This window comes from Papaver somniferum, chromosome 5 (assembly GCF_003573695.1).
Source record: "Papaver somniferum cultivar HN1 chromosome 5, ASM357369v1, whole genome shotgun sequence".
NCBI lineage: Eukaryota > Viridiplantae > Streptophyta > Magnoliopsida > Ranunculales > Papaveraceae > Papaver > Papaver somniferum.
Genome location: NC_039362.1, coordinates 212,793,267 through 212,811,722, shown reverse-complemented (window position 1 = coordinate 212,811,722; position 18,456 = coordinate 212,793,267). Strand labels below are relative to the sequence as shown.

General features: G+C 36.5%; 2 protein-coding genes across 5 annotated transcripts; one reads left to right on the top strand and one right to left on the bottom strand.

The window, feature by feature from the left end:
- The first annotated feature begins 14,229 nt into the window (after positions 1 to 14,229).
- On the top strand, positions 14,230 to 15,816 carry LOC113284568. 4 transcript variants are annotated; one of them, XM_026534063.1, is made up of 5 exons: positions 14,230 to 14,373; positions 14,490 to 14,522; positions 15,121 to 15,296; positions 15,413 to 15,424; positions 15,496 to 15,709. In XM_026534063.1, exons 1-4 carry the CDS (start codon positions 14,328 to 14,330, stop codon positions 15,413 to 15,415), a joined length of 258 nt encoding a protein of 85 aa, XP_026389848.1. In that variant the 5' UTR covers positions 14,230 to 14,327; the 3' UTR covers positions 15,416 to 15,424; positions 15,496 to 15,709. The 4 variants fall into 4 exon arrangements, with proteins under 4 accessions (XP_026389848.1, XP_026389847.1, XP_026389845.1 ...); XM_026534062.1 differs by having other exon boundaries at positions 15,413 to 15,816; XM_026534060.1 differs by lacking the exon at positions 15,413 to 15,424.
- Positions 15,817 to 16,654: 838 nt separating this feature from the next.
- LOC113284565 (endochitinase EP3-like) lies at positions 16,655 to 17,733 on the bottom strand. The gene is made up of 2 exons (XM_026534057.1): positions 17,266 to 17,733; positions 16,655 to 17,156 (listed from the first exon to the last, which is right to left on the bottom strand). The coding sequence occupies exons 1-2, from the start codon at positions 17,675 to 17,677 to the stop codon at positions 16,747 to 16,749; spliced, it is 822 nt and encodes a 273-aa protein (XP_026389842.1). The 5' UTR covers positions 17,678 to 17,733; the 3' UTR covers positions 16,655 to 16,746.
- Positions 17,734 to 18,456: the final 723 nt, after the last annotated feature.

Below are 18,456 nucleotides of genomic sequence, written 5' to 3'. Positions count from 1 at the left end.
TTTTACCAGCTGGTAGGTAAAAGTGGATGAAGAAAGCTTGGGGCAATAATCAGAGTTGAGTTATGCCAAACTTTTTGATATTTGAGACTTGAATATCGAATCTTGACTATCAAGATAATCGTTGCATCTAACTACATATGTGCATATGTTTCCATGATCTCGTATTTAAGAACCATTTATTTGCAAAAATCATCTGTGTAAAGGAAAATTTTGAAGGGTAATATTTTCATGACAAGCTTCATTTGGATGACATGACTCAACTAGATCATGGTCATGAAATGTGCATACACCACCGCCAACAAACACGCACCACTTTGACAATCACTTCGATTTTTACACCGTAATATATCTTAACCATCTCAAGTTCGAGTTTCCATAAAAGATAGTTTGATGTTTATCCCCATTTGCACCGCATGACTCAACCAGATCATTTTCAAGACATTTCTCAATTTCGGGGGTACTTTCATGTGGATTTCTGATCCATCATTTCTTTACACTCTAGACTGCTGTGGTCCTAAACACAATTCATGACATACTAGATTTCTGTTTATTTTATTTTTTTTGAAAAGAAAAGGTTTATTGTTATTGAAGGAAAAAAACAGCACTAAAGAGTGCACAAAGAGGACAAACAAAGGCTATAAACGCCTGAGCAGAAATCAAAACCAAAAGCGAGAACAAACGAATGCAGACGACATCCACCCCTAAGCTGAGAACAAAAAAAATTTAAGAGTGAAATATCGCACATTCATTATCTATGCGAATTAGTGATGATCCAATATGAGCGAATACTATCTCTCATAGCTAAATTGAGATGACATACCTGATGATGTCAGCAAAGTCACGGGTAAAATGTGAAGATCTATGCGAAGTATAAAGTGTGCGAAGTTGAGCGAATGTACATGAACGATAATAACGCACAGTGATTCCGAAAATAGGGGATCTGTTAGCTGTCATCCACTATGTAAACACCTATATAAAGAAGAGAGTAACTATGTAATAGGGGAGATTTTTTAGAGTGAGTTAGACAAGAAATTAGGAGAGAGAAAGTTTTTTTGTATTATCTTGTATCCAACTTGAGATCTTAATGAATAAACGAATGATTTTCATCATGATTCCTTAGAGTATTTTTTAGATTCTTGTATGGATGTGGTTGTAGGATTTTCTGCAACTACATTTTGGCGCTAGAAACAGCTCGGAGTGATATACCCTGTTGGTGAATTCGTTTAGAAATCAAGTTTCCAGAATTTTAGATCTAACATTTTTCTTTAAGCAATTGAGATTTTCATCATTAGAACCTTTCAATTCTCTTTAAATTAGTCTTTCATTTGTTAATACAAAAAAGTGGTGATGGTACGAATCAGATCTACTGTTGAACAAGCGGCGACAGCCAGGAGGAGTACAAGAATTGCTGAGAGAAGAAGAGGTGCAATTCCTGAACAACCAGAGGTATGAGAAAGAGAAAATCAAAGAAATGCAATTCCAATTGGACCTCAGCGTGCACAAGAATAGAACAATGATATTGATTACGATCGAGTGAGTATTCATACTGCACCAACGAATTCTACCGAAGAAGAGGAACAAATAACTGGAGATGCAGGAAGGATTGAAGGAAACGAAGAGAATATGACAATTGCAGAACTTAAACAAAGATTTATTGCAGAACGGCGAAGAGAGGAGGAAGAGCGTGCGAACCTTATACGTCAGAATGATGATTGAAGAGAAGAGAGTCTCAGATTGCAAGAACATAGATCAAGAAGTGCTACACGATCAAGGTCAAGGACAAGCAGAAGTTCATCAAGACAAAGTCAATCAAATCAAAGAGATGCTAGGCGAGAGAAACCTTTAGGTAATATTGATTAGAACTTACAAGTAGATGATAATCTACAAGATCAACGCGATGAGAGACGCATAGAATATGACCGATACGAGCAACCGCGCGAACATCATCGCCGACAAGAAGGTCAAAGGAACAGCAGACGTCAAAATGCAGGCAAACATCATCGCACACACTATGAATCGGATAATGATGAAGAAAATGATCCTAGACAATGTCATTCGCGAAGAAGAGGATGAAAGAAATAATGTCATTCGTGAACATGTGATAGACGAAAGAGAAAGGCGTAGAAGAAGAAGAGAAGAAGCTGAAGAAAGAGAGATACAAGAGGCCATACGACAAAATAATCATGAGAATAGATTGAGGCAAGCGAGATTAAAAATACCTATGCTACATGACTTAGATCAAACTATGAGTGGAGAAATTCTTAAAGAAATGGCAGAATTAAGAGAAATGATGACTGCGCGAAGAAATGGTGGAAGGAGACAGTTAGAGGAAGCAGTAGAGGAAGCAGGAAAAACACCCTTTACAAGTATTCACTAGTATATTTGACGGAAGCACATGTGCAGTACAAAACATAAAAGCTTACAGTCGATCTATATTGCAATGGGAAGAGAATAATGCAGTGTTGTGTAAATATTTTTCTGCGAGCTTGACAGGGGAAGCTTTGCAATGGTTTGAAGGGTTGCCAGTAGGGACCATTAGATCATTTCCTCATCTACATAACGTCTTTTTGGGACAACATATCAGTAATAATATGTCAAGACCAGGGATTGAGACGGCATTTGGACTTCGTAGAAGGATCAATGAGAGTTTGCGTCATCTAACCACGCGTTGGAGAACCATGTGCAGTGAAATGACAAGACGAGTAGATGAACAAAATCTTATTCTAGCCTTTGTCAACGCTCTTTTTCCTACAGATTTATTATACACACAGATCTTCAGGATAAAAGACACCATAACAATGTCAGAGCTGCGCGAATTTCAAGAGGAGTATATAGCGCTTGAGGAGAAGCAGTGAGACACAGAGTCTTACCCAGTTGCGATACCTAATGCGAATAATCGGAATGCAAGTTTACTCCCAAAGATGACAAATGATGTTGCAAGCATATCTCAGGGAAGTCAAAGAAAGAACATTACAGAGGTGAAACAAAAATTGGTAGCCATGGGTCCTGCAGATCAATAATAATTCGAAAGAGAGTATAAAGAAAGACAATTTAAAAATCGGGGAGGAAATAATAAGATTCAAAGAATGGACAATCCACCAGAAGGTTATGGAGGCCAACAACCATATTATAATAGAAGACAAGGAACTGGAAAGGTGGTCTGGGAACAGATAAACTTGCCAATGTATGAGAAGTTGTTATATTAATGGAAGAAATTCCTGAACCACATAATGTATGAGATGATCCACCACCGGGGAGAAGGGGCAAAGAATTCTTTGTATATCATCGTTTTCATGGTCACACAACAAGTAATTGTATAAATGTGAGGAAAATCATATTGCGAATGATTGAGCAAGGAAAGCTGGACCACTTCTTAGTTCAGCAGCCACATAATTTACCACCACCACCACCAAGAGGAAATATATATGGTGCGGAGAAAGGAAATAATACATATGTAATCGAAGTAGGTGCGAAGGTGAAGAACCTATACTATAATTTGATTATACATTCATTCAAGAATATAGAAGACTTTCACGACAACATCTTAAGTCGGGTGCATGCGAGAGACGATGATGGAAGAGAAATCTTCAACCTTGCGAAGGTATCACCATTAAAAGATTGGCAAAAACAGACCATTTTGTTCAGTGCGTAAGAAACACCAGGAGGAGGAGAACCACACGAATGTCCACTAGTGGTGAGGTTAGGGATTAATCCGAAAGAAAAAGTAGTGGAAGATGAAGAAGATGAAGCCAATACTTGGGCTATAATTAGAATACTCATAGATCCCGGGAGTTCTATTGATATCCTCTTTTATCATACATACAAGACTATGGGTGGAAGAGATGACAAATTAGTTCCTTCGACTTATAAAATTTATGGCTTAAACAACAATGCGAATAAGCCAAAAGGGTAAGTGAAAATGCGAATTACTCTACATAGCCTTCCAATAAAAATTATTATTATGTGTTGTTGATGTTGAGTAACCTTATAATGCTCTGATCGGTTTCATAGTATCTTGGGTGTGGCTTCGACATTCTACCAAGGCATAAAGTTTCCTTTACCTCAAGGTCTTGGCATAATAAGAGGAGATAAAATGAAGGTAGAAACTGTCAGGAAATTGATATTGACAAGTGCGAAGAACGAGAATCCAAACGAAGAAATTGGAAAAAGCATGCTAAAGATAGTCAAAGAGGTGAAAGACTAATGGTGGATGTAGTGTCTAAAATTGGAAAAACAGATAAGCAGATACTAAAGCAGAATCTTCTGTGAATAATTATACCAAACGAGCCAGAAAGATTACTTATAAAGAATGAGAACGGATGCAGAGGCCGAAGTTGTGTTCTCTGGAAAAAAGTGAATTGTGCGATGATTCTCGCACATAGGAGATCGAAGAAATCATGCGGAATAATGTTTTGAGAAGCATTTGCGAACTTAAAGAGATGCAACAGATGAAAGAAGCAAGCGAGTAGTATGAAAAGCGCAAATGTTTTTCTTCATGAGTAAGAAATTAATAAGAATTCTATGTACCAGAGTTATATAACTCAAGAATAAGAATGGAATGAAAAATTCTATTTTTATATGATGATACAATATCAAGAAAAGGAAAAATGTAAGTCATTATAATAAGACCTTAATAGAAGGCAACAGAAATAAAAACTCTAACTAGGGAGGCTAGGCATCCGAATGTGGCGTGCAACCTAGTTCGCATACATGCAAGAGGAAAAAGGTAAGACCTATCGCACGTCACAGTCGGGTAAAACCTGGCGAGCATGACTCAAGGGAAAGCTACATCGACCCTGGAACTTGAGTCATGGATATTTGAGGTGAGAAAAAAAATGAAAAAGCCCATCCAGGAGAGACACCTAAATCGAAAGATTGGGGTAATGAGATCTTTCCTAAGGAGTGCAGAAAATCGATCAGGGCGCCGAGGTACACGGTTGAGTCAAGAGTGCCCGACGTTTGGAGCGTATCTTGCCACTCTTGACAAGTCCTGACTATGATGCACTTGGTCTGAAGAAACCCCACTTAGGGTGCGGTCTCGTAACCATAAACCTTATCGGTGGAGGGATAAAAGACTGCGAAATCAACTGGTTTTTATATTAGAGGATGGGAGGAGCCAACCTTAACCCGGTAGAGGTAAGCTTCCTTGAAGGGGCAACCAGGGGGAATATAAGGACGACACCCTCCATTAGGGAGCTGAATTGTGCCAAAAGACGTAAATGTCATGAGGCTTTTTACTCACGAGAGTATTAAGGCTTATCATATTTACGCACATAAAAAACCTGAAGAGGAAATAATACAATAAAAAGATAAGGCGAGATCAATGGGTCGATATACTATAGTGTAAAGACTTCCTGCGATTTCGTTGCACAAGAGTAAAGAAACTTTTTTGGAAAAATAAGACCTTTAATTAGGAAGGAAAAATAATACCTCATGAGAAAAATAGAATATAAGTTAACTTTGTTTTGCAGGAACAAAAAAGTATGCTGCGAAGTTGTTCGCATGATACAGAACATAACTGAGGCAGAGAGCGATGCCATGTTCATCAGCCTATCATTATGTGCCAATTAACAGACAAGAATGGGAATGCAAGTATAAAAACAATGTTACTTGCCCCATATGACAGACTTATGCACATGCGAAAAAGAGCGACACACTTCTATTCACAAAAAAAATGTATACAAAGGGGATCTTATATTAAAGGAGCAAAAATGAATACTCAAAAAGTGCACACTGGAGAAGAAATTTCAAAAGGAATGAAGATATACAAGGATTTACAACAAGCAAAAAAGGATTAATTTTTTCCTAAACTATCTTCATCATTTCGCTCGACATCAGAACTAGCTCCATCATTTCGCTCGGCTTCAGAATCGTCTAATTCTTCTTCATATTCTTCTTCACTATCAGAAGTATCACGAACAACTTCATTGGGAGGAACGTCTGCTAATGTATACTTTGAGAGAGGAATGTCATTATCAACACAGACTTTCTTAACAGCTGCATCGCGAGAACGGGTGGCATCCTTGCCATTATTCGAAACAGTGAGGATGTAATTCTTCTTTAACTTCTGATACTTGGAATTACGGGCAGATAACTCCTTTGATAACTTTTCGACTTCCTCAAGACGTTTCTTCTCTTCAGCAGCTAATTGTGTCTTTAATTCTTCAATTTTCTCAAGATGGTTCTTCTCTTTCTCTGAGAAATATAAAAAAGCAGGTTAGAGTTAAAAAAGATATCATCCTCAAGAAATGACAAGTTTTAAAGAGCAACAAATGACCTTCATGGTTGGAAATAATGTCTTTAATCAGTGTAGAATGTTCAGATTGAAGGCTCGTATTTACGGCTAAACCCTTCCTAGCATCATTCAGAACTCTAGCAGCCCAACTAAATTGAGCTTCACTTTATATGAGAAGTTTAGAACGGATTAAATTTCTTTCCTCAACAAGTGCGTTCTTTTCGCTCAAAGCTAAGTCCCGTTCAACTTGAACTTTAAGGACAGTTTCTTGGAATTTTTCTAGTGCTTTCGCACCCTTGAGAGAAACCTCATCTTTTTCACTAATGAGCTTGTTGTTCTTTGCTTCCAAAACCTGAATTGTCTCTTTATTCTCATGAAGAGGACGTTTGAAGTTATTAAGTGTAGTCAATAGGGGTCTATGATCCATTATAAGAGCAGTATACTTCATTCTTAATTTCCTCAAAATTAAGATTCTCAAATTCTTTGGTAGGATAATTGTTTAAAGAAGAATTAAGGTGTTCTAAAAGAATTTCCTCGTCAGGAAAGTTAGATGCCTCATCAGAAAGGTTATAAATGTCTGCGAATATAGAAAAGTAAGAAGTGTGAATTATCACATAAAGCAAGGAGAATGAGAAATTTAAAGATTACGTACCAATAAGTTCATCATTCCTTTCTCGGACCTTGCGAATCAATTCGGAGTTGGTAGAATTTTCAGCTTTAAGTTTGATATTTTCTTCCCCCAGCTTGAGAAGTTTCCTTTGGTAATTTGAGGAAACTGCATAGGATAAGCGAGATACCTGGGAAAATATAAGGAAAGCATTATGTAATGAAATGAAAGAATATAAATAATATTAAATAAAATGCGAAGATTTGAATATTACCAAAGAGCCAATTGCATATTGGAAACTTGGATTTATTACGAAAGCAGCTCCGCGAAGAGATGGATCATCCAAAATGGGAGCATCGCAGACTTTTGAGACCATTCCAAAAGTGTGTTGTAGATCATCATTATTAATAGCCGACATTGTATTAGAGAAAAGGGTGGATAAATCTTTCAGTGAAGAGGAGATTGATGGATCTTCAAAAACAAGAATATCGTCATCACAGGATTCAGGACTTTAAGAAGGGTAGAATTCTTTACGCTTCTTGGAAAAGTACGAAGAAGACGTTTTAGACGAAGATTTAGACACGGGTTTCTTGGGTTGGTTCTTAACTTTACCCATAGTCTTAACACCCGAAGTTCCAACCTGCGCGAATAGTCAAGATAAGAAACAGAGGCAACAATATTGTTAAAATTAGAGAAAGAATGTTTCTTACTTCATTATTCTGCGAAGATGACACATCGTGTGATGTCTTGGATCTCTTAGCAACCTGGAAATGAAGGAGTAGGTAAATAAGAAACAAAGAAAATAAAGTTATGCGAAATCAAGAGTACTTATGCGAATATCTCATACCACTTTATTATTTTCATCTTTGGACAGAGCAAACTTCCAAGGTTGGTAAGCAGAAAGTTTCTCAGGAAGAGGAAGGGTGGAACCTTCAGAAGCTTTTCCAGATACATAAGATCCCTCTAAAATAACATGACAATTAAGCCAACACGAATCATTATACTTGCGAGCAGTGCTGTCGAATTTGTCGTTCCAATCAACATCTTGCATAATCTTCTGGTCCTCAAAAATACCATCTTTCCTTCTTAAGCGAATGGCCCATTTAGTTGATTCTTTTTTCATGATCGCAACATAGTAGTGTTTGAAGAAATTATCAAGATTATACTCAGCAGGGTCGATGGATTTATCACGGAACAATTCATTTCACACTTCATAGGAATAAGAAGTCCCTAATCCTGCTGCGCGACGAGCATATTCCAATGCTATTCTAATAGCATCACTGCTCAGTTGAAATTTTCCCGTGCGAATCGATCATCAACCAGAATTTCATAGAATAAGGGGATTTCTGGATTATACAATGGGATAGGAAGATTGTTCAGAAGCTGTCCTAATGAAACGATGATTTTTTGGTCAGTCCATTGTTCAGAATTAATCAACTCAAGGTTGAGTTTGGATGAATAATCAGATTCAGGAGGAAGAGAAAGTGAATAACATCTTGCGCTGAGTTCTCCTTTTAATCAGATGAATTTTGTTTCTATCTTTTTACCAGTTGGAGCCATTATAAGAATGGGAATGACAGATATATAAGTAATTTTTTTTTTAATATTTATCAAGATCAAGTCAGTGAGGTTATGATCAAATCAGTAAAATCAAGATTAAGCTACAAGGAAAAGAGGGAAAACGCGAAGAATGATAAAGGAAATGGGGAAGAGGTAATGGACTGTAAAAAAAGATAGTGATATGAAAAGAGAAAATTGCACTAACAGGTGAAAATAAAGAAGAAGTAAAAAGGAGAAAGAAGAAGACGAAGGCAGATATATAAGAAAAATTTACTCTCGTTTTCCGAGATTTATCTCATTTAATGTGAAGAATGAACGGATAGAACAGGGCGGTTATAAGGACGTGTCAGATAACGAGTGGTCAAAAAGACACGCGTAAATTAGGAAAGCTCAAATTCCGGAAGTATGTCGGCAAAACAGAATATGAGAAGATGAGAATGTGCGATATTATAGGATGAAGATTTCTCATATCGCTCACTCTATAAAGAGAATGACATGAGAAGAGGAAAAATGTGGGAGTGAAATATCGCACATTCATTATCTATGCGAATTAGTGATGATCTAACATGAGCGAAGACTATCGCTCATAGATAAATTGAGATGACATACCTGATGATGTCAGCAAAGTCACGGGTAAAGTGTGAAGATCTGTGCGAAGTATAAAGTGTTAGCTGTCATCCACTATGTAAACACCTATATAAAGAAGAGAGTAACCATGTAATAAGGGAGATTTTTTAGAGTGTGTTAGACAAGAAATTAGGAGAGAGAAAGTTTATTTGGAGAATAAGTTAGGTCTTTGTATTATCTTGTATCCAACTTGATATCTTAATGAATAAACGGATGATTTTCATCATGATTTCTTAGAGTATTTTTTATATTCTTGTATGGATGTGGTTGTAGGATTTCCTGCAACTACAACAGATACTCTATAATCTTCTTAGTTGCAGTCCTTAACTTCCTAACTCCTGTTTTTGTTGAGTTCACTCGCTCGACAACTTTAATCTAGCTAGCTCCAAATCAGTTTTTGATTAGCTGAGAAGAATCTTCGCTTCATTATCTCCTTGCTTCTTTACTTAAAGAATAGATTAATCTTTCACAATTCTATTCATCTCCTACGCATTTGAGTTGCAGGCATGTACATTTGAGTTAGATTGTTTTTTGTACCATGATAAAATTACCACATATTGGGCCAAAATAATATCTGAGCCACCATTCAGCTGTCATCCAAGACTGTTATCCAGCCAACCGACACAGCTCACCAGCCGACCCATTGTTACATAAAGTAAATCGTCGGTCAATGGCCAAAGTCAACGACCGGTCGACTAACAAAGTCAACGATTAAAATCAACATTCGGTCAACGGTAGCATCCAAGTTTGCGGCCAAGTCCGCCGACCATTTTGCTTGGCTTTATCCACAGGAAAATCCTCCATCCAGATTGCCAGCAGTGCTGCCAACCAGTCTCTATCCATGTTGCCAGCGTTGCTGCCAACCAGTTCACAGTCATGTTGCCAGCGGTTCTGTCAACTAGCATCCAGTCATGTTGCCAGCTGTGCTACCAATTAACATCCAACCAAGTTGTCAGTCGCGCTTCCAACTAGTTTCAACCAAGTTCTCAGCCGCGCTGCCACCCAACATTGATGTCAGCTAGCCTCCATCCAGTTTTCACCCATGCCTGCAGTCAAGGAAGTCCGCCAGCCAAGAGAACTATAGTCGTTGTCAACAACAGAAAGTCAACCCCATCAGTCAAAGTAAAGGTCGTTGGTCAAACCCACAAGACGATTTGGCTCGTTTCCACCGATCCACTGCAAAAATCCTGGAAGAAGATTCTAAAGTTTCCGGATGACTTGCTGACCAAGCTGTAAAGAAAGTTTTGGAACATTGCATATGTCTTCCTAGCCAAGTTACTTGTAGAGGAAGTTTATCTCAAAATTAGGGCTCAACCCAGATATTGAATTGTATAAATAGGGGGAATTATAACCCTAATAGATATAGGGATCTCATAACGAGAAATACACCAGAAAACCCTAAGATCAGCATTTGATTGTATCAATTACATCAATGGAATATTTCTCCTTACGGAGATACATCCTTGGATTTAGGCAATACTTTCCGAACCACGTTCAATTTGTGTCTCTGCTATTCCTATTTATTTCATGTTATCAACCCTAATTTTCATCATCATCATCACTTTAATCGTGTTTTGTGCTTGGAAATATTTCTGGGTACAAACAGTTGTATTGAAAATTACCTACCTGTAATTTTCATTTCCAACTTGTAGATATATAGTTGAAATTGTAGATAAAGACCAAAAGATTATTAAATATATTGTACACACGGAGTTATTGAATATACATGAACGTATATCCGCGATTCAAGGCTACAGGTTGAATGAAAGAAGAGACCGAAAAAAGATACTAAACCAATTAGTTATGTAAACTAGGATTACTAGTTGTTCACCCGTGCGATGCACGAATTTGTTTCTTGCTTGTGGAAAATTTGACGCTCGTCATACTAAAAAGATTCTAAAAACATTTTCGAATTATCTTTATCTTGGTAAAGAGTACAAAAAATATTGACTTCCAAGACCATGAACCATACATTTCTCAAAATTCATGGACCCATGGTACACCCAAATTAAGGAATATGCTTGACGCAGGTGATGTAGTAAGGAAATTCTACCTATTAAGCCAAGGACACGTTAGATAGGCAATGTTAATATTTTGAACAACTGATCTCATAAGGATTATTTAGTATTCAGAGTACTCACCTAGGTGTTCTCTTCCAAAAGATCCTGTAACCATGACGATTATTGGACCAGTATTATCGCCTCCCAACCTCCCACCACTCCATTTTTTACTCCCTCCCTACCACATATATAAACGGAGCGGGTCAATTCTCGTAGATTAATAAAAGTGTCTTAAACTCATAAATTTTTATGTTTTTCTATGTTTTACCCTTTATCTTATTCATAACACTATTATCTATGTACCATAAATAAGGTTATGCTTGTAAATATTCATCTAGGAAATTGGACTCCGCCTATATAATAGGTACGGAGGGAGTATTACTTTGGTCATTCATCCCATAAATTCACCACCATAGTAATTGCACTGTACTAAAATTATATTAGTTAGCCAGATATATACATACAATTGCTAAAACAAAGATTTTTCTACCAACGAAATGCATTACTATTCATTTTCGATTGTTACTATCGTAGGGACTTCTTCGTATTTCTCTTGGTTCTCAACTGGTTCCTTAATTATCTCAATTCACGCATCCTCCAACTTCCCAATAACAACTGCAATAAATTATCGAATTGAGTATACTTTATTTATTTAATTTTATTTAATAAACGTATGTAATTTCAAGCAGTAAGCAGTAGGCCTTACCTGAATCAGGTTATTATAGAAAATTCAATAATTCATGAATAATAACTAAAAAATAATACAAAGCTAAGAATCAAATTAGCTCCCGATAATATTCCAGAACCATACCATTCTTATCTTGAAGAATCACACCTCTGACCTGTTTCTCCTATGGTTTACTTGTTTGTTTTGTATGTTTTTTTTTTGACGTGAAGTTCTTCAGGGTAGAGATAAATATCCTTTGCACTTTCATTTTTTCTTTAAATCTTCCTTGTTCTTATTGTCTTGAATTTGTTGGTTTTAGCCATTTTTTTCTTTTTTGTGATTACTGCGTGTAGATAGTGATACTAATCTGTTACACGAATCATGTGATTATTGCGTGTATATGTTCATCAATGCATGAACATATAAATCTAATATTTTATGTTTTAGATTTTCTTCAAAATGGTTGAGCTGTGCGTTGGCGTTGGCTTAGATGAATCCGCTCACAAGCCTATTCCAGGCACACATGTGGCTACACCTTTTAATCGATTAAGTTTTTGTATTTAATCTGAGTACAAAGTTTTGGTTACAATGAGCACAAAGCGTATTGAAGAAACCTTGCTCATAAAAAGTCATCCATATCACATCATATCGCCTCCGTTAGACATCTGATAAAAAGGATAACTATCATAATGCTGGAAGGTTCGTATCAATATGAATCTATTCTCGCATATTGTTTTTTTCTGGACCATGAATAAGAAATGGCCATAAAAAGAATTACACCAACTTATCTGATTCCTTCTGCATAAATCTTATGGAGTTCCAAGCTTTTTGTCTCTAGAACCTCTCATTTTCTCGCTAATTTTCATGCATCAACCTCTCTTCCAGTTTCTGTCTTTCATGGTCATTTTTTCCATTTTTTGATGTATTTGCTCTTCTCTTCACAATTTGGAAGTAAGATATTTAAGAAAGAAAAGAAGTGAGCTAGAGAAAAAAAAATAGTAAGATTAAAACAACAGAAACTTTAAAGAAGTAAGATACGCGAGTCTAAGAAAAACACCTTTACTTAAAATATCTTGTTCGTTTAGCTCTTTTCGAATTCATTTCTCATGAGCTTCGACTTCCATTGTTATTCTTACTTCATCATTTTACACAAAATTTAAATACGTAAAAGTTAATCTTTTGCTCAGAATGAAAAAGGACCGGAATGAAAAAGGATGTGCAGATAACTGGGGATAATATAGGATACTTGGCGTTTCCTCTAAAATCGGGATACTTCATCTTCATTAGACATGCGCCTGTCACCACAATCCAAACAATGAATCCGTCGATGTAAAAATGAAACCGTAAAAAATAGATCATCCTTCCATTGATACCAGGATGATCTCAAAATTATGGTTTAATTCTTCAGTGTGTGGTACGACTAAAGCCAACAAAAGAATATAAAAGAATACTACCTCTAAAAAAAACTGGTTTCCTAATAGAATTTTTATGATCCGATAGATGAAAAAAAAATCAACAAAAAGAGTAAAACCCATAAAAAACAACAAAAAAAAAATGGTTTCCTAATAAAATTATAGGAACCACAAGGAAAAAGTAAAAAACAAAGATTATTACACTTAAAAAAATACCCCGAAAGTGAACCAAAATATTACATTTCACCATTCACTCCGATGATGTATCACCAACAACTGCAAAACAAAATCAGTAATCAGTAAAAATATTAAACCTGATTGTTATTATGGCGACAAAGATTCCACCAGCGGAAATGGGGGTTAAAAGGACCCACAGATTCGACCCTCACTGACGGCCAACAGACCGTGGACCGGTCAAGACGGTCATTGCTGTGATAAATTTCGGGAGCACATCCCAGAGCGCTAAAAACAATCATTGTATATAAAAAATTAATTACGCATGTGTCCCGATTCATTAACCCACACCACGACCGATGATCCTAGATTTTCCTATAGTTAGGATTTTCTGGGCCCCATCCTTTTGATGGTCACGATTAACCAAACTGAAGTGAATGGATAAGCTAAACATATTTATTACCTCACCCATATCTTCTTTATGTTTCGTATCTTCCCTGTCAAAAGAGAACGAAGCTCAGTTCTCTTCCATCCTCTCACAGCCGCACCTCAAACGCTTTTCTAACTCATTTCTCTTAGGGTTTGATAATCATGTCTACCCGTGCTAATAGAAATAGAAGTGAAGGTGGTTAATCAGGAAGTAGAAGAAGACATTGGGTTGAATCTGAAAAATCTGAAACTAGTGAATCTCACAGTGTTGTTGTTGATTAGAGATTCACAGTATTTTGTTTTAAGGAATATCATACATGTCAAGTTTTTTTAATTTGGTTTTTCTCTTGTATTTTAATTTTGGAGTTAGGGTTTTGATTTTGCAATTTTTAGGGCTCGATTGTTGGATGAGTTTGAATGTTTTATGTTATTTGTTCTTGATTTGAAAGTGTGCTCTTACTGAATCAGATTCGAAAAGGTCTTTCTCGATTTTTAGAAAAGAAGATTGAAGAATAGTTACTGATGTCTGCTGCAGATGATGAGATTATGAAGGTTAATGTCTTTGAATCCCCTGATTAAAGATGTTAAAGCTCTTACATTTGGTTAGTATTCAGTTTCTTCTACCAATCTTCAATCTTTTATTTGATTTTGATTTTTGTTTTGATTTTACTGTTTATGGGTTTTGGTTTTAATTTGTTTGTGTTTTGTGTGGTTATAGATGTGGAAGAATTTTTCACGCAGTGTAATCCTGGTGATGATACGTCTTCTCCTTCTACCAATATCTCTATTTACGCAGTTTTTTTTTTTTGATTTTGGGCTATTTTCATGTTTTTCTGTTTTTTCTTGATTTTTAGTTATCAATGTTGGTATGATTAGTAAACTAGGGTTGATTTGGGAGGGTTTTTCTGGTTAGGGTTTTTGTTTTCTTGATTTTTGATGTCCTGATTTGACAGAATTAGAGGATTTGATGTGATTTGATTAAGAATTCTTAGTGTTTGAAGAGGGTTTTAGTTTGGTGTTTCAAAATGAGTATGATTGTATGTTGTGTTAGACTGAGATAATGAGTTTTAATACTCAAGAATGACCTATGCATATGATTCTTGTAGTTAAATTCTGGGATTGTTGCTCAAATGGAGTTGTAGTAGTCAAATTCTGGGGTTGATGCTCAAACTGAGTTTTTAAATTGGTTGTATTAAGCCTTGGTTTGGAATTGTTGGAAATGCATCATTGGTGGGAATGCAATTTTAGCTTAGGGATGATAGTGAAAGATGATTTATGTCCCTCTTCTTAAATATTGCTCTATTTAAGTGTTGTATGCATGGCTAACAAACTAATCTGCCTAAATTTAGGACTTATCCGGTATATGGTTCAGCAACGTATGGATCCAAACCAGTGGCATGCTGCAATATGTATAGATACAATGGAGGTTATAAAGCCTATGGATGTGTTTTGGATGCTCAAGATCCTAACATGTATTCTTATCGAGGCTATGACAGTCCTGGATAATCAACAACACCAACAACAGGTATGATTTCGTTCTTGCTCTCATTTTTCTGATTTTAAGTTTCAACATTTAATTTATCATGTAAACTATAGCCACCTAACAACTCTCTAACTTAATTTTGTTTTTGCTTCTTCCAGTGATCTGATTAGGTAGTCAGAATCAGTTGATTAGTTCTCAGAAAGTTGCATTTTCAAATGACCTTCAGATAATGTTGTTTCAGTGTTGCAGAGGGAAAAAACCTTCACTGGTTTGCTGCACAGCCGCAGTTCTGACCTACGATGGATTGCGTTAAAAATCCGGCAAGAATTGCAATGACTGGGAAAAGTTTCATGTAGCTAAGAGCCACCATTATGATCTGCTGGATGGAGTAAGAATGTAATAGGGTAATAAGTGTTTCGAGTATGAGAAACTTTGGAACAACACACTTTGTATTTATAGATTTAGTTTTGTATTTAAAAATTGTTTTTCTGTTTTTCTGTTTCCTTTCTGCCTTTTTTTCCTGTAGAAAGCATTTTGTTCCGTTAATAGTCAATATTATCTACTCCAGGTTCTATGAAACTGAGCTTTATGCATGGGTGGTAGTGGGTCTTACATCTTCTGCAATCTTTGACTAATGACTATGAATGTGTCCTGCTTTATGTGATTTAGACCAAAGGGTGTGGCTTCAGACTGCTATAAAATATCACACTAGAAAAATTCCTTTCATTTTTTGGAAAAAGTTTTCTGTTTGTATGCTTTCAACTTTCAAATACATAATCTCTTTTATATTGGTTTCAAACCATGAGCTAAAAGCCTAAAACCATGGTATTTCTTGTGTGAAAATAAATTCTTCGTTGCATCTCTGCTTTAGATAAAATTTCTTCATTTTGACAATAAACTCTAGGACACGGCAAAATATCGGCATGCTACATCTACCTATTATAGGTTTGGCAGATTAAGGAGCCAATATGGTCCTGCAATATCCCCCTTGTAAGGGTCCTAACTCCTAAGTCCTTTCCTACTCCACTGGTATATATTTTTTTATTAGATATTACGTGCTTAATAATTGACACCGGAAGTCATTAATATTAACCGGAGATCATTCATTAACTGTTAAGATACCGCCTGGAAAAAGGTGAACAAATGTTAAAAAAAAACGAAGAAAATAAAACTGAGGCTTCTTTAGAGGTTGCTAAGTTTTATAGGGGTTATACCAGTCCACTAGATCAAGTGGTGAACATTGTTTTTGTTTGATATGGATTTGGTAGCCCTTCATGGAATTTGACAACTCCCTATAACAGCAGTGGAATGCGACAAGGCTACTAGTTTACTGGTACCATAGTGGATGCGAGAGAGTCCAAATAGTGGAGTGGGAAACAAAGTCCAATAGTACGTGCATCGAGTCATTTATTCAGAAGCTCTTTATTCATCTCTTGTTAATTGAGCCAGCTATTACATGGATACGTAGAAAATATTACAGCATATTAAGTTTCTAGCAAGAAAGGTTATCTCCTGGTGCCACACCAAGTTGATTGCAGTAATCCTTGAAATACTTAATTCTAGCTTGAACTGCTACCGGTTTTCTTCCGTTACACTCACCACTGTTAATTTTACGAATAGTCGGACCAAAACCTTGATTTGAAGTAATGACCGAGTGGACATTATTCATCCAAAACCAGAATGCTGTCTTAAAGGAGATAACGGGATCATTAGCTACAGTTTCTGGAGCATTCAAACCATCAAAACCGATGCTTTTACCGGCTGGGCCGTAATTGTAATTCCATGATATTTGTATTGGTCCTCGACCATAATACCCTTTGCCAGGAACGCATGGATATTGTCTGTTTCCCTCGTCACAATAGTCTCTGGTTGCTCCTCTGATTTCTTCTTTGTAACAGAAAACTATAATCCAAAAAGAAGACATAGCAAAGTAAAAAACAAAGAGGAATATGTTCACTTTCTAAATGAGTTGCGAAGTTCCGAAGAATTGAATTTTGTTTAGAGGACTTACATCCGGTTTCATGCGTAACATGAGCAAAGAAAGCAGCGATTTCACGTTTAGAGTCATCAAGACTCCCAGTTTTACCAAAGCTAGGATAAGATCTAGCGGCTTCAAGAAAAGCACTACGTGTGTAGAAACTCTTCCCGGCACATCCTGAACCAGCTTGATTAATTATCCCATTAAAGAATGCTGGTGTTACAATACCGTCAACAGAGGCACCATTTGTGGGAGATGCAGGAGTAGTAGTGCATGGACCTGACTGGCACCCCTTACCGCAGTAAGCAGCAGTGGTACCACAGTAGCCGTACTGGCTGCAACATAAACTTGCTGCACAACCACAATTCTGTGCCACGATGGACTGTGTTAAGAAGCTAACAAGAATTCCGATAACTGAAATAAGTTTCAAGTGGTTTGGAGACATAATATTTGTATCCGAAAGTAAAAAGGAGTAGTGAGTGTTTTAAAGATGAGCAAAACTAGACTAACCTTCACTGGTATTTATAGCAGATTTTAGTTTCAAGAAAGGAAATTAGTTTTTCTTCTCATGGTTTCTACTTTTGAATTTTGTGTTCCAAGATTCCAATTGCTAGTCATTATTCTTTATATCGACATAGAGTGAGGTCCAAATTTCTACCCGACCTTCATCTTTCACATAGAAGTTTTGGCTGCATACGGCCACGTAGGGCCGGCCATTAAGGATATGGTTCACGGGATGAGTGGACAAAAATAACATCTTAACCGGTACTCGTACCATGTAGGCCTGGCAAGCCCTGATTATGTAGAAAAATAAACTACTCACATACGGGTAATTAGGGATGAACTTGGTTTTGGTTTTCCGCTGGAACCAGACCGAACCAGACCAATTAGGAAGAAACCAAACCGAATCATTTATTAATGGATTGGTTATGGTGTAGAAAGTGGAAAATCGATAGTGTTGGTTTTGGTTTGGTTTGACCTCTAAAATCGAACCAAAAACCATTGGAAAACCGATTAATTTTTAAATTTAGTTTCTACCTTGATTTACAAGTATTAGATTCTACCCATTGATTTAGCGGATAAATAGAAACCTTAAATCTAATATTTCATTATGATATTCTCCCTCTTTCTCCCTTCTCCACCCCTAACTATAGCAGCCACTGCTGCTACTCGACTATCTTCTTCCGTTCTTCATTCTTTTTTGTTTGTCAATAACTAAATTAA

Excerpts from the sequence above, each read along its gene's own strand:
- LOC113284568 (XM_026534060.1), top strand. The coding sequence starts at position 14,328 with ATGTCTTTGAATCCCCTGATTAAAGATGTTAAAGCTCTTACATTTG. Across the intron at positions 14,523-15,120 it reads TTTCACGCAGTGTAATCCTG|GACTTATCCGGTATATGGTT; the intron begins GTGATGATACGT and ends GCCTAAATTTAG. Across the intron at positions 15,297-15,495 it reads ATCAACAACACCAACAACAG|TGTTGCAGAGGGAAAAAACC; the intron begins GTATGATTTCGT and ends ATGTTGTTTCAG.
- LOC113284565 (XM_026534057.1), bottom strand. The coding sequence starts at position 17,677 with ATGTCTCCAAACCACTTGAAACTTATTTCAGTTATCGGAATTCTTGTT. Across the intron at positions 17,157-17,265 it reads TGTTACGCATGAAACCGGAT|TTTTCTGTTACAAAGAAGAA; the intron begins GTAAGTCCTCTA and ends TTTGGATTATAG.